At 42.6% G+C, this 18378-nt stretch overlaps 1 protein-coding gene across 1 annotated transcript; it reads right to left on the bottom strand.

Moving 5' to 3' along the window:
• Positions 1–7025: 7025 nt before the first annotated feature.
• On the bottom strand, positions 7026–11539 carry tekt3 (tektin 3; the record flags this gene model as incomplete). The annotated part of the gene is made up of 7 exons (XM_083904203.1): positions 7026–7243; positions 8150–8304; positions 8960–9182; positions 9871–10014; positions 10112–10182; positions 10281–10364; positions 10970–11539. The coding sequence occupies 7 exons, from the start codon at positions 11537–11539 to the stop codon at positions 7027–7029; spliced, it is 1464 nt and encodes a 487-aa protein (XP_083760329.1). The 3' UTR covers position 7026.
• Positions 11540–18378: the final 6839 nt, after the last annotated feature.

The following is an 18378-nucleotide window of genomic DNA, read 5'->3' as shown; positions in this document are numbered from 1 at the left end:
TTATCAAGTGTAACTTTTTTCCTGCTCGCGGGGGCCTCAGCTCTGTGAACTGGTCAACCGTTAGAGGTTTACAGTGATGTGTGAATGAGATCTCTTGTTAAAAGCGCACTGTGGCCGTGCACTCGCCATTCCACCATCCCTTATATGTCAATGTTTGTAAAAGCCTGACAATCAGTGGGCCCGAGCGGACGCTGGAGTGTGACGTTTACTGTTTTTTTTTTGTGTGTGTGAGGAGGCTGAAGCCAAACTCTCTGTGGAGAGTCCACACATAGCAAACATTCAGGGCAAGACACCGAATAATGTTACATATATTGACGTGTCTAACGTTTCACCTCTAACGTCGTTGCAGATAGCGGGACTTATCTCCATGTTAGCACGGCAGACAGTGAGAGTGCATACCAGAGCCATAGATAGGACCTCAGCCAGAGGGGGAATGGATCAGGAGAGTAGAAATGATTGAGTTACAGTAACTCCATCCACATGCCAACACAGTGGAGAGTGTTAAAACAGATGCGGCTCCCAGTAGTTTGTGCTTTCCTTTCTATCAACACAATTGCTAAATATGCATTTAAAGTAAGCAAAAAGACATCTCAAGAGGTGGAACCCCCCTCTGTTACCAATCGTTTGGTCATTGACAGGATTTGGCACATGCTCTTTTTACATTACCATAACTCCTAGACAGCAATCTGTCCAGGGTGTGACCCAAACTTTCGCCCTATGTCAGTTGAGATTGGCACAGCAACCCCGTGCGACCCTAAAGTGGAAGAGGATGGATGGATAGCAGAGAAATAGAGCTCGGCGCCCATATACTTCGTCGTTACTGTAGCTGTCCGATCACAGACAAGATTCGCCAGCACATACGGTTAAATAGCTGCCAGTTATTGAAAGTGAAAGTTATCTTGGAAACTTTCCAGGACGGCCTGATTATCTCGATGGTCATGAGAGGGTAAAAGTTTGAAAGTCCATTCATGTTGATTTTTAAAACAATGTGACAGGTGTTATTGTTTCACTTGATTGCATTAAACCCAGTTTCACTTATCTCTCTGCTCAAAAACCACAGTCCATTAGCTGCGACGGATAAGTGGCTCATACCCATAGTAAACTTTGAGAATTCAGCGGATGCTGCTTAGACAACAGAGGTAAAGGCCCCGCTGCTTGGGCCACTAGTTAATGGGCCTTCTGATTGGTGGTTTGGTTTGTGGCAGCTGTTGGTCAAAATGTGGCTCAGTCCCTTCAGTCGTCTCATCAGTATGTGGTGGCCTCGTTGTCTGTCGGGCCACTGAGCTGTATCTCTTTAATAGCTCCCCTCCTGCTGCACGAGTGTCATAGTGAAACTGCCCCTGTGGACCTGGTCAATCTATTTTTTTTAACAGGCCAATCAAGTCTGAATACATGTGAGATTTCTTAACGGCCACAAAACACTCGTCAAAATTAAGCATGCAAATTCAATGTGTGGTTACATGCAAAATAGGAGAAGAGGTGGAGGCAGGGGGCACTGTGAACACAAAGAGGCACAAAAGAGAGATGAAATGTAAATACACTCTGTGTGTTTGTGTGCTGATAAGTTTTTAAGCCACTCTCAACTCCTGTCTTGTCATCACGCTTTAATCAGACTGGACGTGGGGGTTGGGTTGGTGACAACAGAGAGGTAAACGGAGCCCTGTCCTTTAAAAAAAAAAAAAAATGTTAAACACACGTGATGTGAGTACAGACACAGTAATGTGTTGGCCAAATGAAAAGCTCAGTTCAAATGAAAGCAGCAATGGATGCCAGTGGAAACGTTTTGCTGCCAACCCAATGCGAAGTCTGCAGCGTCATTGCTTTACAGTGTTACCGCAGAATATGGTGAACTCGAGCCCCGTGAGTGATCTCAGAGAAATCAAAAAAAAAAAAAAAAAAAATGTTGCTGAAATGTCATGTCATGTGACATTTTCTGAAATCATACGGTCATGACTCACCTCTAAAGTAGTCAGAGGGGGAAACGTGGTGTACAAGCAACCAAAGCACTTACAATACAGTCAAAATAGAAGTATGAGGAACTTTTCTTTGTCTCTGCCTCAAAGCACTGCTCTTGTTGCCTTGGTACCAGATATATACTTTATGAGATATCAAATAAAAAACCTAACAAGCCCTGCCTCTGAGTGAGATCATCGTGCATAACTCTCCGCCGTCCTCGCTCCGCTGTGATTCAGCAGGAAAAATGGCATATTCGCTGCTGTGTCACGCTGTTATCTCTCCACCGCTCCCTGCCACATCCTCTGTCTCGACCGACAAGAACTGGACTCTCAGATCTATAATATGGATTATTCCAGAATTCCATTTAATCACCCCGAATGACCCCAAGACTTCTGTCTTTGCTGCATTTACAGGTCTTTGTGGTTGACCTGTGGACTTTGGTCGGGGTCTGTTATGTGCAGAATGCAGGAGGGGGAGGGTGTGATATTGATTTGATAAAAGTTTAAGGAGGTAAAAAAAAAAAAAAAAAAATGTCTTGTACAACCACAGAGCCACTTTATGCGAGGTTGGAAGTTGGGATGGAAAACCGCACAGAATATTATCAGTCAGTCTCCAGCTTCCTCTCAGTATAGCTTGTAACAGTTGCTGGTCCAATTACTCAATGGATTCCTGCTTAGTTTCTTCTTTTTTTTAACGTCACAGGCGTGACCAAGCGACCAAACGGCCTCTTGAGAAAACTCAGCGTTCTGGCACGCGTCCAGAAAACCGTAGGAAGAGTTGGTTCCCATGAATGGTTTAGCATTAAGTTAAAACTGAGAAGATTTGTTTTTTAAGCATTCCACATGTTGGAGCTATATTCCAGTAAAAACCGCAATCCCCTGACAACACTCTATTTTGTTATTTTTATGTATGTCGCATATTATTTTTTGTTGCCAGAAGAACCATGGCCAAAATGTTGTTTTTCCACATGTAATTGAATATTTATAATCACTATAAGCCCATCGTTTATATTTTAAAGATATTTTCCAGGTTGTGGGTAATGTTGATCTTATAGTTTTACATTCCCATATATTAGTACCACGGTATTTTTTGAGTTTTTACATCCATCATATTTCAATGGACTTTGCTTTGACAGAATCTTTGAAAGTGTGGTCGAGTTTTTTTGGCTTCATTGTTTTGGTTTCTGTCATCAAACAACAGAAAAATTAAATAAGGACTAATATGGACCAATTTGTTTGTGCCTTTATCCCTGAAGAAACACAGAAGGTACTCTTAATGGGGTGAAATATTATTAATTTGACTATTATTTTAGTGAAACAAATCATTTTAATGACACCGAGCAAGCGTTTTTTATTTGTTTTGTTTTGGACGATATATGCACTAGTGCACAAGTTTGTAATTACAGTGGAGTAAAAAGAAAAAACCCTCAGCAGCTCTTCCAACGTGGTATGACGGTATGTAAGAAACACAAATAACATGGGGCACAGGGCATCTATAACGAGAGTGGGTGTTAAAAATAAACTGCCAATATGTTTGGACTGCGGGAAGAATTCCAGAGTACATTCCCCAAATGCGGGGGTGGTAGAAGAGGTCAAAGAGGCCTATTTGTGTCACATCCAGAGAGGGAACCATAACCTCAAAAAGAAACACGAGAGATGGAGAAACAGGCCTCCATTCCACTTAACTGAACTCTTTTCGTCGGTGCCTATTTCTGAGCGGGGGGGGGGGGGGAAACAAAAGTGAACAGATGAAGGGGAGAAAACCTGCAAGCTTTTGCTATCTGCCAGTGTGTTTAATTATAAGGTGATGAGAGCAATGAGGCTTTTGATTTAAGATAGACAACACCGGGTCTCTCTTCGCAGTTCCAGGACTCAGGAATGCGCCTGGGCACAGACACACACACACATTGAACACACACACACACACACACTTTACATGAAGGAAACCATGGCAAAGACCTCCTACCCGTGACTTGCGCCTGACGGTTGTAGTCAAACAAAATGGTGTTTGCACAGCGGAGAAGACAGTCGTAAAACATTACACCTAAATCAAAGTGCAAGTTGCACACACACACACACGCATTCTCGTATTCCTATCCATTTTAAGACATGTATTGATTTTAAACAGCCGGTCATTTGTACAACCGGTTCTTCAGAAATGAGGTTCTGCCATACTAGGACCAGGTTTCTGGGGTGAATTCCAATTCCTTGCTTAACCCTCAATCTTAACCCTCAATCTCAAAAATGCACGCTCCCGCTAGTGCAAGTGCTGTCCCCGAAGTTGAGGGGCAAGATTAAGGGCTGTATCGCCCTCAATATTGAGATTTTCCCAGACCACCCTTGGGAGCAAGGGCTACCCAGAATGCATTGGAGGTTTTGCCATAACAAAGATCGCCCTGAAAGCAGCGAAACGAGTACTCTACAAATTAAGTATTTTCTTTGTTAATAGAGATATAAAAATTATGAAAACAATTGTATTATCTTAGTTTAGGCCCATATTATGGATTACTTACGTCATTGTTGCGTAACATTTTTTTTTTTTTTTTACGATCTTTTGTCAATAGACGTCGGTGCAGACAAGCGATCATTTGTAATCGTTTACTTTTCAATAAGCCGTGGTGTGTGGTAACTGTCAGCTGAATATGTCCGTGGTTGTGGTATTTGTATGAGTTTCATCTTATAACTAACTGACAACCTAATAACTTAACTGACAAACGGATCGTAATAAATAATCACGACGTAAATGCGTTCTTCTTCTTCTTCTTTTTTGGAGTTGACAGACTGGACGCAGCTTTCGCGTTATTCTGCCCCCCACAGTCTGAAGACATATCTGCATTTAAGGGGTGTCCCATTTCTAAGTGACAAAATAACCCTCAACACTTGGTTTTGAGGGCCAGTTAAGATTAAGGGTTGAGCTTGAGGGTTAAGATTGAGGGTTAAGATAGGAATTGGAATTGGCCCTTTGTCTCATTAGGAATACTGGTCCAGATAAGGTCAGTGTTAATGCCGAGAAGGACCTAAACAGGCAACAAATACAACAAATACACTCTTGTTTGTCTTTCTTTATCCTCCCTCCCTGCATACATGACATATATTGGTGTTTTTACTTTACCCTGACAACCACTTAAAGGAGTAAGATGGAACCAAATTATAGATTCTAGGGAATACATACAAGTTGCATCTTAGTCTTGTATCGCTGATTAGTATGCCAGTCCAGCCAAACATCTGTCTCCCACCTCCATCCACTTTGTCTGCAGACTCTCACTCAAATTGAGACATATTAACTGCAAGGGAGAGATGGACAATAAAAGATACAGGCGGTCCTTTCAAATCAGGGGGAGACTATTCTTTGCTCTGCGATGTGATCTCAGTCTGACAGCACTGATGAGTTTAAAAAAAAAAAAAAAAAAAAAAAAAGTGGAGACGCGGTGGCTACTGTGCAGGAGACGTTACACTCGAGCGGCATCGGCGATACGAGCAAAGTTTACATTCCGCAGAGAAGTCGAGGGTTGTGCAAGAGGTGCAGTAGTGGGAGGGTTGGGCCGAGGAGTGCGATAGTAATGTTTACAGTATCTGGGTCTGTGTGTCCACAGTTTGTTCAGTTCCTGAAAGGTGTTGACTCTATAAACAAAATGGAATGAAACTGATACTCCCACCACATCTGTTAAAATGCATGGAATCAAGTAAGGGGTCATCTCTCTGTTTTCACTGCACCGAGGAGACACCGGGTAATAGAAGGAGAGAGATGAGAGGAGAGTGGTACAAGGCTGTAGTGCATGATGGGTGTGTATGTGTTTGCTCAGCTCCTCCCGTGTGTGTGTGGTGACGAGTAATGGGCCACACCAGTCATTTAAAGAAGGCTGGTGAAGACACAGAAACCATTCACGTACCATATTTCTATGTACACACACACATACAGGTGGATGTGTGACGAGTGGCAGTGCTCCAAATCACAGTCTCCCACGTGTCACTGTTCTCCTAAGGTGACGTTCGGGTCAGTTTAACCTGACACAGCCGAGTGAACCCTTTAGAAATGTGTGTCTTACTTTGCGGCGGCGTTGTACAAGATAATCCCTTCTATTGGTTCAGAGATTACTGTTGATACATGTGCTACCAAGAGCATTTGTGCTCCACTGGGCTGTGACCCGTTAGTGCAAACACAGAACCGTGACGAGGCCAGATTGACATTCTATCATCATTTTGAGGCTTATATTAATCACCTTTTTGACTGTGGAGGTATGATGTTGAAAAGGCATTCAGTACATGATGTCCGGAACACGGGAGCTCGGTGGTAGAGCAAGTCGTCGTTCAACTCAAAGGTTGCGAGTGCGACATGCCGATGTGTCTTTGGGCAAGGCACTTAACCCCACGTTGCTCCTGAAGGAGAATGAATGCTGTATGAAAGTGTGAATGGCAGAACTGTAGTGTAAAGCAGCTTCGAGTGGTCATTAGAGCTGCAACTAACTATTATTTTCATATTCGATTAATCTGTTGATTATTTTCTCGACGAATCGTTTGGTCCAGAAAATGTCAGAAAATGTTAAAAAAACGTTGATGATTGATGTTCTCGAAAGTCTTGTTTTGCCCACCAACCAATATGATTCAGTTTTATTGATTTCTTTTTTATGTGGAGCAAATAAACCAAGAAAATATTCACATTTAAGAACCTGAAACAATCAGAAATCTTGTTTTAATTAAGCATAAAAGCTTCAACCCGATTAATCGATAATCAAAAAAGTTGGCGATTAATTTAGTGATCGTTTAATAATCGATTCATCTATTAATCATTTCAGCTCTAGTGGTCATCAAGTCCAGAAAAGTTCATATAATCATTTTATTTCAAGAATGATGGTTATTTACTGTAAATTTACACTGTGAGTCGGCAAAAAGCATCACACAGCAGTGTATTATTTAATTCTAACTTTTGTTAAACTTTCCTATACATGTTATAAATTAAAAAATATTGCAGCTACAGTACTCTTTGACTTTCAAGCCCAACCACACCAAATCACTCTATTACAAATTATTAAATTGATTAAATTCTAACAATCATTTCTTCAAGACCCGATTTTTAGGTGTAGCCCACTAGACGAGGCATGCTGGGAAAACTTTTGCGCATACTCATGCACTTCTCCTGCTCCAGGAAGAGAGAGTTGGCCTTGATGGACAGGTCATGTTCCAGGGTCACTTTGGTCTTCACCAGAATCTGCAGCGCATTCTCAGCCTCCATCAGCCTCTCTTTGAGTTTTTGAATGGTGTCCTCAATTTCTCTCACCTCCACGACGAGGCTGAAAAGGGAAGGGAAAAGAAAAGTAGTTCACTGTTAATTGGCAGGACGGGGGGAAGAAGAAGAAAGAAGGGAATAAATGAAACTCTCTTATCTCCTATTGAAACGTCATAAACCACATTATCACACAGTAGTAAAGCTATAACATTCAACGGGTGACGTGTGCATCCTTATAGTTTTACATCCAATTTAAAATGAAAATCATCTCTGTAACTTGTCTATTTAACTTGGTTTTGTTTGTATAATTCACATTGTGTCAGTGTCATTTTGATAATTGCCACTAGATTGTGCCAAAGCTCGAAATGAAATTCTACTTATGGTGCACGTGGATTTTCTCCAGGTTCTCCGGCGGCCTCCCACAGTCCAAAAATATGCAGATTAGGTGAATTGGTCACTAAAGTGTGAGTGAATGGTTGTTTGTCTCTATATGTGTGGCCCTGCGATGGACTGGTGAACTGTCCAGGGTGTAACCCGCCTATCGCCCTATTTCAGCTGAGATAGGCACAGGACCCCCCGCAACCCTCGAGTGGAGGATGAAGCTGGATGGATGGATGGATGGATTGTCTGGGATTGAAAGCAACTGAAATTGTGTAGTTAAAAAGTAGTAGTTAAAAATTACGCCCTTTTGGGCTCCAAGTCTAACCAAGTGACTACTATAGCCAGATGATGCTTGTTGTCAAATTGTCCAAAGCTTGACCGTGGCAATCAAAAATAACTAAATATCCTAAAGCATAAATATTCTAATCTTGTTAATAAATACATCTCATGAACTAGAAAAGCCAAGGTCAGCTCAGCACCCTCCAAATCTGTCAGTGACTAATCGACAGACAAACAAACTCCGGTGAAAACTCCTTGGCGGAGGTCAATAAGATTAGCGTCACAGTAGACCGATTTCATAACATCATACCTATGATGTGGGTTGTCCCTGCAGAGTTCTACGTTCGGTCTGCGGGTCCTCTCCTCCAGCCTGGTTTGAGCCACCTTCAGTGGGTACTCTTTGTCCTTCAAGGCCTTCCTCAGAGACTCAATCAGCATCTCAGTCTGGTAGATCTCTTGCAGTGTCTGGATAAGGAGAAAAAGACAGATACGGAGTAAAATGTCAGATAAACAATCGACTGTTTAATGCGGCGGTAACGTCTGTTTCATTGAAATTGCGGGGTAATGTCTCGGGTGGTTATGGTAAAGTATGAACTACTCGACGAGAGTGAGCGGAAAGCATCTGAAAGGAAGAGGCAGTATTGAGAGAAAGCTGAAAACACTGCTGCATATCGAGCCTGCTACGTCAAAACCCATTTGATGTAATTGAATTCCAGTTAATCGCTTCTTCTCACAACTGGCAGTGACTGAGGTTTATTGAGGACAGTGTGTCTCATATCACAGCGGTTGTCAGTGTTTTAACCCGTTTAGCAGCTAATGTAGAGCTCATACAGTGTAACCTCCTGGCAATTAACCTGAGAACAATATATGATCCATCGCGCAAGCAATAAACGAGGCATTTATTATCATTGCTCCCGTTTCGTAGGATTTTTTTTTACTGTAAACATGCATGCAGTCTACGGAAAAGACAAATGTCCCCTACTGGCTAGGAAGCAGGTAATAAAGATTTAGACATTAAGACTTGTGATTAAGACATTGTCCATACAATAAAGCTGTGTGACTGCTTCTTTGACACGCAGGCAAACCTTATCAAATTTGACCATGTAAGAGAGGGAGTGACCTTGGCCAGGTGTGTCTGCAGGCTGTTCTTGGCATCAGACGTCTCCGATATGCGGTTAGTGAAGGCTACGTTGACGTTGTTGAACTGGTTCCACATTTCATTGGAGGTGGTGTGTAGCAGGACCTCGATCTCGTCCCTGAGCTTGTGGGAGGCAGCTCGTTCACTCTGGGAGTGCAGGATGTTGTCGTCTGTGAACCTGCACCACGAGTCCGGCACAGAGAGTCTAACAGAGGGAAAAGAATGGCATATGTACATTATAGTCCATAGTCGAAGGGTCTTTGAAAACTGTATATGGTGGTAGGTGGACAGTAGAAGGTAGTTTGGAATTTGATGACCAAATGTCTTAGATATAATTGAATAGCTTTGAGTCTTTGTCTTCTGATGCTATTTCCTGTGTCCCACCTACTCTTTTTCATTGGCTGTTGGCAACACGTGTTGGGTTGGCTCGGTCAATCAGTACACACTACGATATTGCGTCCAGATTCAATCATTTGACCATTTGATGACATCTAAGGTTAGGTTGGATCTTTTATTCTCACACACTTGTCAATTCGAGTGTTTACCTCTCACACGCTAACAGATTTCTGTGCCAATGAGCAATGCCGACTGTCCCCAACTAGTGCTTGCTGGTACAGACACTGCTTAACTATGAATCGAGGGTAAAAATCGAGCAGTCGAAAGTCTTGCAGTGTCCCCAGATTTAGATGGTTCTCTTTTGTGATGTTTAGGCAAATGACCCAAAATCGAGACACGTTTAAGTCCCTCTCAGCATAGTTTGTTATACCTTTGCTGCCTCAAATTAGCACTAGCATGACGCTAATTTACCAGTGATGGACAAACCTGCCTTTATTCTAAGCTGCGTTAAACAATAATGAGGACGGTGACTATCTGATTGATTACCACTGACTCACGATGGGTCTAGTCTTTCGATCCCTCTGTAGTAGCCGATGCCATCTGACGTGTTCCTCAGATAGTGACACCTGTCGTCAATCCTCTGAGCTGTCACTTTATCGCTTATGTCTCTTTCCAGTTCATGCTGGGCCGCTCTGTTCGACCTGAGGATCCCCACACAGATTTAGAGAGGAACATTTCAGTGCAAACTTCACAGTTTTTGGAAATAATAATAGCAAGTCATTGATTTTTTTCACTCACGCTAACTGAGCAATGGCTCTGTCCAGGTATCGCCTCATCCTTTCTTGACACGACTTGATCACTGCTACTTCCTTGTAGCATTTAAATAGAGATACAAACACCTTATTTTGTACTTGTTATTTGAAGTAACACACGTCTATGTTCACAACTACTGCTGCCACATGTTTACCTTTATCAGGTCTTTCTCTACATGGTCATGTACCAGGTCGATGGACATCCGCTTCTCTCTGTGGTACAAACATTCTTGAGACACCTATTGACAAAATGATTGTGACTAAAACAAGCTGAGACGGTCATGTTATTTGATTGCACTTTCAAACAGAAAAGGGACGCAATTTGAGCAAAAAGTTATTACCCTCCATGTACAGTTAAATAAATCAGCTACTTTCTTCAGCTTCAGTTACCAGGGGAAGATCTCCTGTCACATGATCTTAACTCAGTGAGGTGTCTGTGTTATCAGATCTTTAGCTAGATAAACCACTGTGGATGACACAGATGACCAGAGACAGGCACTGAGGTGATTTCATTAGGACTCTGACCCAGCAAAAGCACTGCTTTGTGTGTGTGTGTGTGTGTGTGTGTGTGTTTTGTGAAGGACTGGGCAGATACTGTTGCTACAACCAAAACCAGAAACCCTAGTCATAACTGCTCCACCACAGATACTGTGACGCAACCAGGGACATGATATGCATGAATGATAGTGTGAACAGAGTGTTAAGATTTCAAGGCAAATGTAGTGGCATGCAAATTGGGCCTCCAAAATGTTCCAATAACACGACTCAAAATGTAGATACTACTTATCAGAGAGGAAATATTCAAGGAAATGCACACAGTGAATTATATTCGCTCCACACTCACCTGAAGGGGCCCCTCAGTCTCTGCCAAGGCTCTCTCTAGCCTCCTCTTGACCTCAGCGAGAGCTGCTATCTCTGTCACCATGTTGTCAATCTCATGGCTCAGCTCGGACTTCCAGAAGACAATATCGCTGAGTCTCTCACCGATATTCTTGCTGCTTTTCTCCTGGGTTCGTCTCGTCAGCTGCTCTTTGTCCTGCATCAGCCTCATTGTGTCTCTCCTCAGTCTCTCTGCGCTCTTTCGAGACGACTCGGACTCCATGTAGTTGCTTTGGTTGGACTTGTACCAGTCATCTGGGGTGTAGCGGGCGCTCAGTACCGTCCTGTTGGATGGGTAGAACATGGTCTGGGCTCGTACCAGTTCTAAATTGTCTCGGTGCATGGAAGCAGAAGACGGGACTGTGTTGCTGCTCTTGAAATAGCTTTTGGTCCTCCACAGGTTGGCACTGGGATTCATGGTCAAGGCAGGCTGAGTGTTGCGGTAGCTGGATGCCATGGTGGAGATGGCAGGGAGAAAGTGGCCCGTTTTTGGCCGTGCATATGTGGCTGTCAGAGTAGATCCAATCAGCTCCATTTCCACTCCCCTCTGAGTACCACTGTTTACCACACATAAAAAAGCTCATCAAATATGTACCTTTAGTATTGGAATTTAACTGAGCAGAACATTCAGAAATGAATCAATCAGTGTAAAACCAATATAATCAAAACAATCTGGTACACACATACACAAAAAAAAGAGAAACGGCTTACCAAGATTAATAGAGCTCTTCTGTACGCAGCAGACTACCTCTCAGCTGTGTGTACCTGGGAATGAGCTAAAGAACACACTAAAGGTATACTGGCATGCATTATAGATGGGCAAGTGTGCAAGTAATCCATTCAGCCAGCCAATGGAGGTGCACAGTCCTGGGCTGTCCAAGATTTCTGTTGACACAGAGGCAGTTGCCATAGGTTACTGTAACACCGTGCATGGGAGTTTCCAACTGTAGGTGACCTGGTGCTTTTTTTTTATTTAGGTAAGAATTTATAGTGAGATTGCAAACTGGGTTTTGTTTTCATGTCATGTTTCTTGTCTTTTACATTATGCTTATTGGCTTTCCAAACAAGCCCCGTTCCTCTTTGAGCCTCACAATAAAAATAGATTTAATTTAGAACATGGCTGTAGGCTAAAAAAAAAAGAGCTAGTAATTGGATTGCTGAGTTACGAATCCTTGGCTCTGTTACCCCCTATAGATCATGTGAATCAGTTTAACCAACAAGGTTACAGTTGATGGTGCTCTGCACATTGCTCCTCTACTGTCCCCTGATTTTCATTCCATTAACTTTTGTCCCTTTGTTAAGTGGCATAAAAGGCAAAAGTTGAGGTATTTTTGCCCAAAAATGTATTTATACTATACGTTTTAGTTTGGTTTCCATTGTACAGGCACCTTTAAATGTCTTGTCAGAAGTGGGGCAATCTGAGCTTCATCCTCAAAGCAGAGGAGTCCTGTTCTCCTGACAGCATCAGATACCTGTTATCCTGAGAACCTGTGCTGTCTGTATGAATTACAGCTACCTGTTAAATGATTCATGCCACAGGAAGAGTCCACACAAGCCTCTTTAGCACAGAATAATAATCTGTGTTGTGTTACCTACCATTGGAAATGAGGATCATTTACACCAATCTGCTCTGAAGGCCTACGGGGCGGACAGATGATAGCCTCGTTTCCACGACAGAGACGAGCCAACCTGTAGCCAGGAGTTACTCAGCTGTTCTGTCTTTATCACCATAACAAAATGTCACATCTTTTCAGTATTTGACTTGGATGACTTGATGATGATCAATATTCTTCCTGTGAAGCTGTTAAAATGCATTGTTTGTGACTATCATTTATGTTGAAAAATGAAGCATAAGTTATGTAACATTTTCAATGTTTTGTGGTGAAAATGACTTTAAATTAGAGGTCTCAAACCCGCGATACGCCACATACGGCCCGCCAGTCAATGTCCTGTGGCCCTACACATTGGTGTCCCCCAGCCCCCTCCTGACCAGCCTAGAAGTTCACTGGCCCCCAGGTCAATTGAGTTTGAGACCCGTGCTTTAAATTAATAAATAAATCCAACAATTGTCGATTTTCTAAGAGAAGGTTAATGTGAAGATGACATTTGTCCACTATTATTTAAACAGCAAACCACACTACAATTGACAATATCAGTATATCGGTGTACCGATGCAACATTTTCCCTCCACTTGTCACAGCATGCTCTGTAAACTCGAGCTCACTACCGATGACTCCGTGATTGGCTTACAGCTCCATGCACTATTCCACGCCTCGCGCTGAGGCTACTATTGTCGTGAACATGGAGGTTTAGATTTAGAACGGAATGACATGTCATTGCTCCACCCCTGCAAAAGGCAGCAGCATCACTTAACATGGGCTTGGTTGGAAGAAGGCCACCCCACATGCCTCTGCCATCCTGACCTCAGACACTATAAATATATAAATAAAAGCATGAAAAGCCAGCCCTCATTTTGAAAAGAGCCGCTGGTGTCCACTTGGAAAAGTGCCTCCTCGCTGGCCTCAGAACATGACGGAAATGTTAGAGGGGCCTATATTATTTATATACATATATATATATATATATGTGCCTGTCTTGTGGCCCATGAGAGTATGTTGTGAACTACTGCATAGTGGAAATGTCTGAGAGAGCAAGCGTGATGTCTGTGTCATTTATGCGACGCAGAGCTAAAGGGTGCAATGCTTATAGGAATGAAAACGTGATACATTAAGTTTACAGATGTTTCTCTATATGATATCGTAGACACTTAGCAGTTTTATTATCATTAGGCCTAAATGTTAGTGTTACGTGGTTTTGCAGAAAGGTTTTGTTGACCTCTGGATTTTTCCCATTTTTGCTTTAATGACTTGCACGTCGAGTGCTCACATTTGGACTTAAAATTGTCGTTTGTTATTTTTAAATATCAACAAAAGCCCTTTTAGATTCACAGGGAGCATACTTTTTTGATGATTTCACACTAGTGTGCGATATATCCATTAATAATCGGGAGCATACTTTTTTGATGATTTCACACTAGTGTGCGATATATCCATTAATAATCGGGGGGGTCCCCATCTCCCATTTGTTGCGCAATACTGTTTCACCACCCCAGATGTGGGCTTGTGTGGGCCTTTTCCACAGCACCATTTGGAAAGCAATTATTAAAACATTAAAAATACACAATTAGAAATAAAATAATTGACATTTTGTGTGGTTAAAAAGGATAACAAAGAATGCAAAGTGTATTATGTATGTAGATCATATATGTAAAAAATCTTTAGGAAAAAAACATGCTTTCCAATTTAGACCCCCCTCAAATTTTGCATTTGAGGCTTTCAGGGGGTCTTGAGTTTTAATCAGGGGGGTCTAACCCCCCTGTATTTTGCACAGTGTTTCACACTGATTGTGATGTAAGGTAGCAAAAAAAAGGTGTTGGAGTGACTTGGCTGAATCCCTGCCACTCTCTCTCACACACAAACACACATGACTGAGCCCAGTATATAGATATTACATATAACAACATCAACATCATTTATACAAGTTGCAGTTATCATGTTAACATAATGTGCAGCTGTATGTTTTTCATAATACTATAAACACACCCTGCCTGCCCCCCCCCCCCCCCAGCCCGGCCGCCCCTGCTGTGTACACACAAGCGCTCCCTCATCATCCAGGGTCTTAGGTCTGTTTTTAGGTTTAGGACGCCATGTACAAATAATGTCACACTGACTATGTACACGCAGACTAAACAAAAAAGCAGAATAGAAATCACCAAGAGTTACGCACTGCAGCTTTAAAAGACAAAATAAGTGACGCACTGCACTAAAGTAAGTGTTCTCATGTGACACAGAGGCTTGGATTTCATTGATTGTTCCCTCTCTCTGGCTTGGACATTTATGTTAATTTCCTCTGCGACATAATTAGTGCGGGGAGACGTACACTGATATCTAAATATATCATGTCCTCCTTCAGGCGTGAAGTAGGTTGACAAAGTACATTCTGCAGCCTCTTTCTCAGGCATCTGTAACACCTACTAACCCCCTCTGCGCAAGACTGCCAAATATAAACAGGAGAGTTCTGCACGCCTTCGTGATGCTGTCGGACGTTGGGAGTGTTAGCGGTGCGCTTCTTTAAAGCAAAAGAAACACACTCTTTAAAGCCTTAAAACGTTTCACCAATGACCTTCAGCGTCTCAGAAGCATTTTCTTAGCATTTTCTGCTGACTTGAAACAACCTGCGGTTAACCAGGCAAGCTTTGGTCACACCACATTTTCCCCCTTGTTTTAAAAACGTTAATTTCTGTGCTTGCTCGCTCTTGTTACTGTAAAGTAGAATGGATCAAATGGAGTTGCAAGCGCGTTTGTTCCTTCTCTACTCTTTTGTCTGAACATATCGGGGCATCGGTTTCCCCTTCATGAATTGTGGATGGAGCAGTCTTTGAGGATGGTGGTGGCCACACCTGGAGAGGAAACGTGGGGGAGGAAACGAACCATTAAATCTGATGACAGCATTAGGGATCCCCCACTGAGATAACAGTTGGGCCTGATGGGTAAATCACAGAGGCCTACTCTCTCATCTCAGGTTATTTGAGATGGGTGAGTGAGCTATTTACCGTTTGTAGCCATGATACACACGGTCCTGACACGGTCTCCCAGTTGTCACTGAGGCCTTTGTTTCTCAGTGTTAATAAGTGAACACGGTCTTAACTGGATTTGATAACTCATACAATCTGACTTCTCTAAGCATTTGTGGAGCATAAATGCAGGAGTAATGCGACGGCTGCACAAAGGCAGTACGGTTGATGTCCCAATTTACTCTTAGCTAATTTCATTAAATGTCCAAAAACAAATGAAGATGGCATTCTAAAAGCCATTTAGCAGCCATGCTACCAGCCCCCAGACTGATTTACATCGCTATAAGTGGTGAATGCAAAACTATTGTTGTTTTGATTAGTTGTTATTGTGGTTGAGCCAAATTACCATGATACTTTCCATGTCAACCTTTATAATAAAAGATCACAAATAAAGACAACTGTTGTAGTGCTAGTGTGACCTCAAGGCCAATGAAGAGGCGTACAGTATTTTCAGATGTGTCCTCTTATTCTAACCAGATCATTCAAGCGCAAGTCGCATGGCAATAAGAAGCCACTGAACTGCTTGTGCTCTCTGTACGTGTGGTTGCACGGTAACTACTGCGTTTGCCGTATTTGCTCGAAAAAGCCTCTGAGGCAGAGAGTGCTCGATGGGCTCTATTATATTACATACACAGTGGAGGCAAATGGATTCTGTATTAGATACTCAGACAGAGGAAGCAGCTTTCAGACAGACAGTCAGGCAGTCAGTGTGTGTGTGTGTGTGTGTGTGTGTGTGTGTACAGCTTTGTTTGTGTTATCTTGTGTCAACTATGAACTGACACTGATGTCACAAGATGAAAAAGCACAGATTTAACTCTTTTTTGTAACCACAACATTAGCAATCAGCCTCTCCTCTCCTCAGGCCTTGTTTGTTCCTCATTGTACCATTGTCGTAATTTTACGAGCATAAAGGCGGAATATTAAAAAAGTCATATTACAAGAATAAAGTTTCTTCTTGTATCATTTTCTAATGTATTATCATTAAATAGCAGCAGCACACAGACGTAACCAACGTTATCCTTGCAGTCGACCACGACCAGCCATTTCCTCCTCCTGTGTGATTGAAGTCTGTGTGATTCTTTCTTCCAAATAAACTCAGTTTCTTTCACAATCGTTTCAAAGTCCTGATGCTAAAGATACTGTGGTGCTGATGTGCCCAAAAAAGATTAAGTATTTCTTTATTTGTGAAGCCCAAACCAAAATCATCATAAGTAACATATGGTGACCCACTGCTGGTTTAAAATGATGTCCAAACACTTCTAAATATCATAAGATGCATTGGTCTAAAATAACAGAAAAATAATAAGTGGATACAAATGCAGCCGACAGATGTGTTTTGTGGTCGATCTGGAGGCAGGCGGTCATGTGTCGGTGCAGGGGCGGGCAATATATGTCTGACAGGACAGGCAAGGACTGGATGGACTCGGGCCACCTCGGCCCACTCTGTGATCAAGGGCTCCCAGTCGCTAACTTCCAGAGTGGGACGAGGGGGCCATGAATGCAGGGCTTTGTCCAGTCCATGGTCATCACATTCCACTGGAGCCACACTGTGGCGCGCAGCAGAGCGTAGGAGAGGGCAGGACAGGGCAGGAGAGGGCAGGAGAGGGGTGGGGTGGCCCAGAGATGAAACACTGTCCAGAGACTCTGACCGTCATGTGCAACATGAGGATCTTATCAACTGACTGCGGCTCTGTGCCCTTTATGTGAGAAAGCACATATGGTGAATTCTGTGCATGATATATAGTCTCACTAAGCCCAAACCAGTCAGAAAGTCTCCTTGAAAAATTCATTTTCTGCAGGACAGCACCTCCACTGGTCAGTCACAGGGAATGCTCTACCCTCTTGTAACTTGAAACCTTTATTTGCACTAATGGGTACTTTATGCTTTATTCTCTGACTGCCGTGGAAGGAATGAGTCATCAGCAGATACACAACTGCTGTGTATCTGCACTGCTGCCGAAGAGAGAACTCCTTTCCAGTAACACCTACGTTGTTTTGCTGGTGCTTTCAATATCGGATTGTCCTTCTCAAGAAGCTCCGATTTCTCATTTTGGGGCTTTGTTGCATGTTGTTTCACACATATATAGAGGTTTGCAGATCTTTGCACATTTATAAATTGGGTTGACAATAAGCTTTGAGGTCACAACTGGCTTGTTGCTTGAAATTGAGGCTATTTTTGGCCAAACGTTTACAAAAGGGGAGAGAGGTCTAATGTTTCCATGCTGACTCAGGAGTTGAATTATTCACCCTGGGTGTGAGTGTTGCTCTCTCACACATATCTTCACCCCAAATTAGGGAAAATGCAGCTCATGCTTGTCATCTATGCTAGTCACAAAGGGAACATGGATGATAGAGACTTCAGCTGCATGGGTTAGTGACTCATGATCACGCAAGTAGCAGTCAGATGAATATCCGGCACTTTAATCATGAGGAAAGGACCTTACAGTCGTCATATCGGTGCCACTTCTTGTGAGCGAGGGTGTGAGAAGGGGCATGTTCAACATGTGGCCAGCTGATGTGTGAACTGCATTGAGCACCAGAGCAAAAAAGAAAAAAATTAAGTAATGAAGGAAACAGGGAAGTGTCTATTTCTCAATTGCTGTGCTAACTTTTTTCCTCTTCCATCATTCCCTTTAATCACTCATTAAATGTTCCATTTTCTGCAGCTCTCTCAGTAGTTTTTCTAATGTTCTATAGCAGGTCGTAGTCTGTGTCCTCTTACACAAAGAGGTGTCTGTCAG

The sequence above is a fragment of the Microchirus variegatus genome (genome assembly GCF_963457635.1).
Source record: "Microchirus variegatus genome assembly, chromosome: 17".
In the NCBI taxonomy this organism is placed as follows: Eukaryota; Metazoa; Chordata; class Actinopteri; order Pleuronectiformes; family Soleidae; genus Microchirus; species Microchirus variegatus.
This window is presented reverse-complemented; position numbering and strand designations above follow the sequence as displayed.